Here is a 6,521-nt window from a genome sequence, read left to right as displayed (position 1 = left end):
GAGGCCACCAAGAAAATCAAAGACAAGGTTCTCCGAGTGGTCGAATACCCGACTTGGTTGGCCAAAATTGTGCCAGTTCCGAAGAAAGATGGGAAAGTTAGAGTATGTGTACAGAGATTTGAACAGAGAAAGTCCTAAGGATGATTTCCCGCTGCCCAACATACACATACTAATTGACAACTGCACCAAGCATGAACTCCAATCTTTTGTGGATTGCTTCGCAGCATACCATCAGATTTGGATGGATGAAGAGGATGCCAAAAAGACCGCCTTTATCACACCATGAGGAATATATTATTACAAAATGACGCCGTTGGTCTGAAGAATGTTGGGTCCACCTACATGAGGGCCATGATGACTATTTTCCACGACATGATACACAAAGAAATAGAGGTGTGCGTGGATGATGTTATCATCAAATCTAAAAGGAGTTCGGATCACATAATAGACCTGAAGAAATTTTTTGATCGGCTTCAAAAATACAATTTGAAGTTGAATCCTGCAAAATATGCCTTCGGGGTCCCTGTTAGAAAGTTGTTAGGTTTCTTCGCCAGTTGTTGGGGTATTGAGTTAGACCCGTCAAAGATCAAAGCTATATACGACATGCCGCCTCCAAAGAATAAGAAAGATGTGATGAGTTTTCTATGGCGTCTCAATTATATCAGCAATTTTATAGCACAATCAATGGTGATTTGTGAGCCAATCTTCAGAATGCTGAGGAAAGATGCTGCAACAAGCTAGACTAAAGAATGCTAGAAAGCCTTCGACAAAATCAAGGAGTATTTATCTAAACCGCCTGTGTTGGTACCACCAGAACCAGGAAGATATCTACTACTTTATTTATCCGTGTTAGATGAAGCTTTTGGTTGTGTTGTGGGACAACATGATGAAACTGGAAGAAAGGAGCAGACGATATATTATCTAAGCAAGAATTTCATGCCATATGAGGCCCGGTACTTTTTGTTTGAACGCACATGCTCTTCTTTGCCATGGATAGCTCAGAAGTTGAGACATTATTTCTGTGCATACACTACATATCTCATATCAAGGATGGATCCGCTAAAATACATCTTTCAGAAATTCATGCCTATGGGTAATTTAGCGAAGTGGCAAATATTGCTGAGTGAGTTTGACATCGTCTATGTAACTCAAAAGGTAGTCAAAGGGCAAGCATTGGCAGATCACTTGGCAGAAAATCCCGTAGACGGAGAATACAAACCATTGAAAATGTATTTTCCCTATGAGGAGGTATTATTTGTAGGAGAAGATATTACCGAGGCATACGATAGTTGGAGGATGTTCTTCGACGGAGCAGCAAACTTCAAAGGAGTAGATATCAGAGTTGTCTTAGTATCAGAAACTGGTCAACACTATCCGGTATCCGCAAAACTCAGGTTTTCATGCACCAACAATGTGGCGGAATAAGAGGCCTGCATCCTGGGACTCAGAATTGCTATTGATGATGGACATTCAAGAGTTGCTGGTAATTAGATATTCAGATCTTTTAGTGCACCAGGTTCTAGGGGAATGGGCTGCGAAGAACACAAAAATATTTCCATATTGGCATTGTGTACAAGAGATAATCAAGAGGTTCACAAAGTTAGAGTTCAAACATGTTCCAAGGATTCAAAATGAGTTCACAGATGCACTAGCCACTTTGTCTTCCGTGATACAACACCTAGATAAGAATTCCATCGATCCTATCCCGATAGGAATTCATAAGCAGCCAGTTTATTGTGCTCATATTGAAGAAGGGATTGACAGAAATCCGTGGTTCCCCAACATCAAGGAATACTTGGAAAAAGGAGAATATCCAAAAAGTGCTACCCATACTCAGAAGCGCACACTTCGAAGATTGGCCAATCATTTCTTTCAAAGTGGAGGAATTCTGTATAGAAGGACTCTTGATTTGGGTTTGTTGCAATGCGTCGATGCCAAGGGTGTGTCTAGATTGCTCAAGGAAATACATGCCAAAACTTGCGAACCCAACATAAATGGTTTCGTTCTGGCCAAGAAGATATTAAGTGCAAGGTATTTCTAGATGACTATGGAAACAGACTGCATCAAGTATGTTCAAAAGTGTCACCAATGCCAGATACATGCTGACATGATACTAGTACCACCCAACGAACTTAATGCAATAAGTTTGCCCTAGCCTTTCTCCGCTTGGGTAATGGATGTCATCGGGCCAATCCAACCCGCTGCTTCAAATAGACATAGGTTCACTCTGGTGGCCATAGACTACTTCACAAAATGGGTTGAAGCTGCATCTTACAAAGTTGTAACTAAGAAGGTTATAGTAGATTTTGTATGGGACCGCATCGTTTGTCGATTTGGGGTACCAGAGTTAATCATTAGTGATAATGCCGCCAATCTCAACAGCGATTTGATGAACGCCATGTGTGAAACATTCAAGATCAAAAATCAGAACTCTACATCATAGAGGCCGCAAATGAACAGAGCCGTGGAAACTGCCAACAATAACATCAAAAAGATATTGAGGAAAATGGTAGATAATTACAAAGAATGGATGAGAAGCTACCATTTGCTTTACTCGGGTAACGTACCACAGTTCGTACATCAACTGGGGCAATTCCCTATCTACTGGTTTATGGTACTGAAGCCGTTATTCCCGCCGAAGTGGAAATCCCTTCCTTAAGAATCATACAAAAAGCTGAGTTCAGTGATGCTGAATGGGTACGAAGCCGGTATGAACAACTAGCTCTCATTGATGGAAAAAGAATGAACGCGGTATGTCACGGTCAACTCTACCAGAATAGAATGGCAATAGCTTTCAACAAGAAAGTCAAGTAGAGGCAATTCACGCCGGGGAAGTTGGTACTAAAGCGAATCTTCCCACATCAGGATGAATCAAAGAGGAAATTCTCACCCAACTGGAAGGGCCCTTACATGGTTCACCGGGTATTGACAGGAGGAGCATTTATACTTGCAGAGATGGATGGAGAGAATTGGACAAAACCTATCAATTGGGACGCAATCAAGAGATATTATGTTTAACATTATGTTTGCACTTTCTATTTGATGTAACTGAACTACGCTTGACCTGATTCCCGTTTAAGAGGGGATACGTAGACATCCCTGTGGGTTCGGTCATATCATAATAAAATCTTCATTTTCCCTATGGTCGAAAATTAGGGCAAGGTCTCGAGTTTTCCCAATCTCATCACGCTTGGAACCGCCAAGGAATGTGTTGCCAGAAGTATGCATTAAAACTGGGGCAGCATTTTGAGGAGGATCCTCAAAATTCCAAAGCAAGAAGGTTGCAACGTCTCAAAATGCGTCACAGTCACCAGTTCATCAAAATTATTTGATCTCGTGCATTATCACATATTTCAAACAACTACATTTTCATAAATAATTTATCAAATGCATGTTTTTCGAAAATTTTGTTTCTATAGCAGCCAGACGTTACCCGGGGTAATTCAAGCAGGGCCTTCAGACAAAAGAAAGGCGAATCAAGGAATCGAGAGCACGAACTAACCTTTCCCCCGCAAAACTCACGAGTTTTCTTTGAATGCAGGCACAATGAACATAATAGGAACGTCCGCAAATACATACACACAACAAGATCACTATCTTCACATCGACAAAGGGCACCAAACGCAAACACATCAAGATAAGAAATGCTTTATCCTCTCGCACTTAGTCATTAATTTTCCTCATATAGGGCTAAGCGCTGCCCTCATCATTGCATAAGGCCAAGCATTTCCTTTCCTTGCATGAGGCTAAGCATTGCCTCCATTATTACATAAGTCTAACCATTACCTTTCCTTGCCAGAGACTAAACACGGTCTCCATTCCTTGCATGAGACTAAGCATTGCCTCCATTATTGCATAAGACTAAGCACTGCCTTTCCTTGCATGAGACTAAGCACTGTCTCCATTTTTTGTTTGAGACTAAGCATTGTCTCCACTATTGCATAAGGCTAAGCACTGGATTTCTTTGCATGAGACTTAACACTGTCTCCATTCCTTTCATGAGGCTAAGCATTGCCTCCATTATTGCATAACTCTAAGCACTGCCTTTCCTTGCATGAAACTAAGCATTGTCTCCATTCTTTGCATGAGACTAAGCACTGTCTCCCCTATTGCATAAGGCTAAGCAGTGCCTTTCTTTGCATGAGACTAAATGATGTCTCCATTCCTTCCATGAGGCTAAGCATTGTCCTCCCATGCCTAAGACTAAACACTGTCTCCGCTACACTGCACAAGACTAAGAACTGTCTCCCTTCTTCGCATAGGGCTAAGCACTGCCCTCATCTCATAAAAGACTAAGCCTTGTCTTCTCTCGTCCTTGCCTATGACTAAGCATCACCTGTTTTCTCTAGTAAACGATCGATATCACCACATCTTTGCATTTTATGGTCTGAAACATCACCACATTGTCCGAAGGCGTTATAGTCTGAAGGCACCATCCTCATATCATGAAGACACCATTCCATGGCACGAGGATCTCTCGAAACTGCACATCATTATTCAAAGGCATCATAGTCCAGAGGCATCGTCCTCATAGACTGAGGACACCATTTCATGGCCTACGAATCCCTTATCATACGCTTTATGGCCCAGGACATCATGGTCTAAGGACATCATCTGTCCAAAGACAACCCTCATGGTCTGAAGGAAATTTGCATCATGTTTAAATTTTCGCAATAACCTATACATATTCACGTGCAATGTGTTTTAAGTTTTTGCAGGTAACTCGGGAGGTAACCGTTCTACAAACAGAAGTAATTTTCACTTTGGTTTCCATTCACAACATTCACATCCCTGACTATCTCCAACGTAACCGACGACCATTAATTGATTGCCCTTTTGTCCCATAACCGCTCAAATACTCGCCTTATATATCCCTAATGTTCAAAATTACATCCATAGCTCCACCTAAAAAAATTCTGTTACCTGTGACACTACCCTCTTATAATAACTCCATCGGTTTCGTTCGCCGTTGGATCCAGAACTACACACGGCATGTTTCCCATAACACCAGGGATATGTAGGCAACTTAAGAACCAGGGTTCGGCCCCAATTTTTTCAAAAAATACGTCATTCCTCACTCAATTTGGACAAAATTGATCATCAATTTTCTTTACCCGACAACTCTTTCATCATTTCCGGATAAAGAGGGACAGCTGTTGATACCCAAATTTTCCCTCATATTTTTTAAAATAAGTACATATACTTTCAAAATGTCGTTTTGCATCATTACCTAATTTACAAGAGTTATACAAGTATTTTTCTATAATTTTCCATAATTTTTAGAGCTTTAAAATTGATTCCCTTGCATTTAAATTACTTGATTATTTATTAATTATCTCTATAAATTATTTTATGATCATCCAAATTTATTATTTGCATCCACATATATGTTTCATAATATTTTACTTTATTTTATATAATTATATTTGTATTTCTAAAGTTATTTACACAATTTTGTATTAACGGCCTATATTCTATACATAATTATATTTATTATATTATTTATGCTAAAATAGTACTTTTTATATATTTTATAATGCTAAGCTATTATTTTCAAGTATATCATTTGTATAATTTCGTTTTAATGAATTTTGTAGATTTAATTTATAGCCCGAATATAGGGCTAATTTCGGACCAAATTTAGCCCAAATCATTATCCCAACACCCCATCCCAAGACAAATGACCCTCTAATTTGACCCGGTCGGTACCCATTTAAATGACCAGCCCCGTTCATCCTCAAATCCTGGTCGTTGATCTCTCATGATCAACGACCCTCGTTCACCCAAGCTCTTTTAATTAACCAAAACCTAAAACCCTAACTCATTCCCTTTCAGCAGCCGCCTCTATATGCTCTCAAAACCCTCCCTCACTTCCCAAACCCTAGCCGCCTCCCTAAATCTTCTCCAAATCCGATCAAATCATGGATTCTTTCTGTGATTCTTTTACCTTTTACGCGTTACCTTATTGTTACTTACAAGATTATGGTGTTACTTAGTATTTGCCTCACTTTTGGCAAATACCAGTCTCCAAATCAAGGGAAATCGACTTCACCCTTCGAAATCTGGACAATATGTCATCTATATGCATCACGGTAAGGTCATAAGGGTTCGATTCACAAAGATCCCCAACCAATTGTTTTTATTCTGGTCAAATTAGGGTTTACATGATTCTTTTTCTTAATTTGTCTCTTAAATGGTTCTGCATGCTCTCCCTTCCTTATTCTTGTTTGATTTATTGGGTTTCCTTGTTTAGATGCTTGATTTCGACTACTATATAAATCCTTCCCTAATTTCCCCTTAGGAGGATCGGGAATTGCTAAAAACTACTACTGTCTTTATTATTCTCGCCTTATACTATTCTGAAACTTAAACTCTTGGCCGGGTGAAAGCCTAGGCCACCGGAATTCGATTATTCGACCTTTCTTAGTGCGAGCACTGCCCGGAGTTCATCCGAAACCCTTGGGAACTCTGACGCACTGAGATTTTGGGGTTCTACTATTCGTTTTCTACTAACGTTTGAG

At 39.9% G+C, this 6,521-nt stretch overlaps 1 protein-coding gene across 1 annotated transcript; it reads left to right on the top strand.

The window, feature by feature from the left end:
• The first annotated feature begins 1,411 nt into the window (after positions 1-1,411).
• LOC138902228 (uncharacterized) lies at positions 1,412-2,041 on the top strand. The gene has a single exon (XM_070190075.1). It carries the CDS (start codon positions 1,412-1,414, stop codon positions 2,039-2,041), a length of 630 nt encoding a protein of 209 aa, XP_070046176.1.
• Positions 2,042-6,521: the final 4,480 nt, after the last annotated feature.

The sequence above is a fragment of the Nicotiana tomentosiformis genome, chromosome 12 (assembly GCF_000390325.3).
Source record: "Nicotiana tomentosiformis chromosome 12, ASM39032v3, whole genome shotgun sequence".
Lineage (NCBI taxonomy): Eukaryota > Viridiplantae > Streptophyta > Magnoliopsida > Solanales > Solanaceae > Nicotiana > Nicotiana tomentosiformis.
The sequence above is the reverse complement of the archived record's forward strand: the minus strand, read 5'-3'. Positions and strand labels throughout refer to the sequence as shown.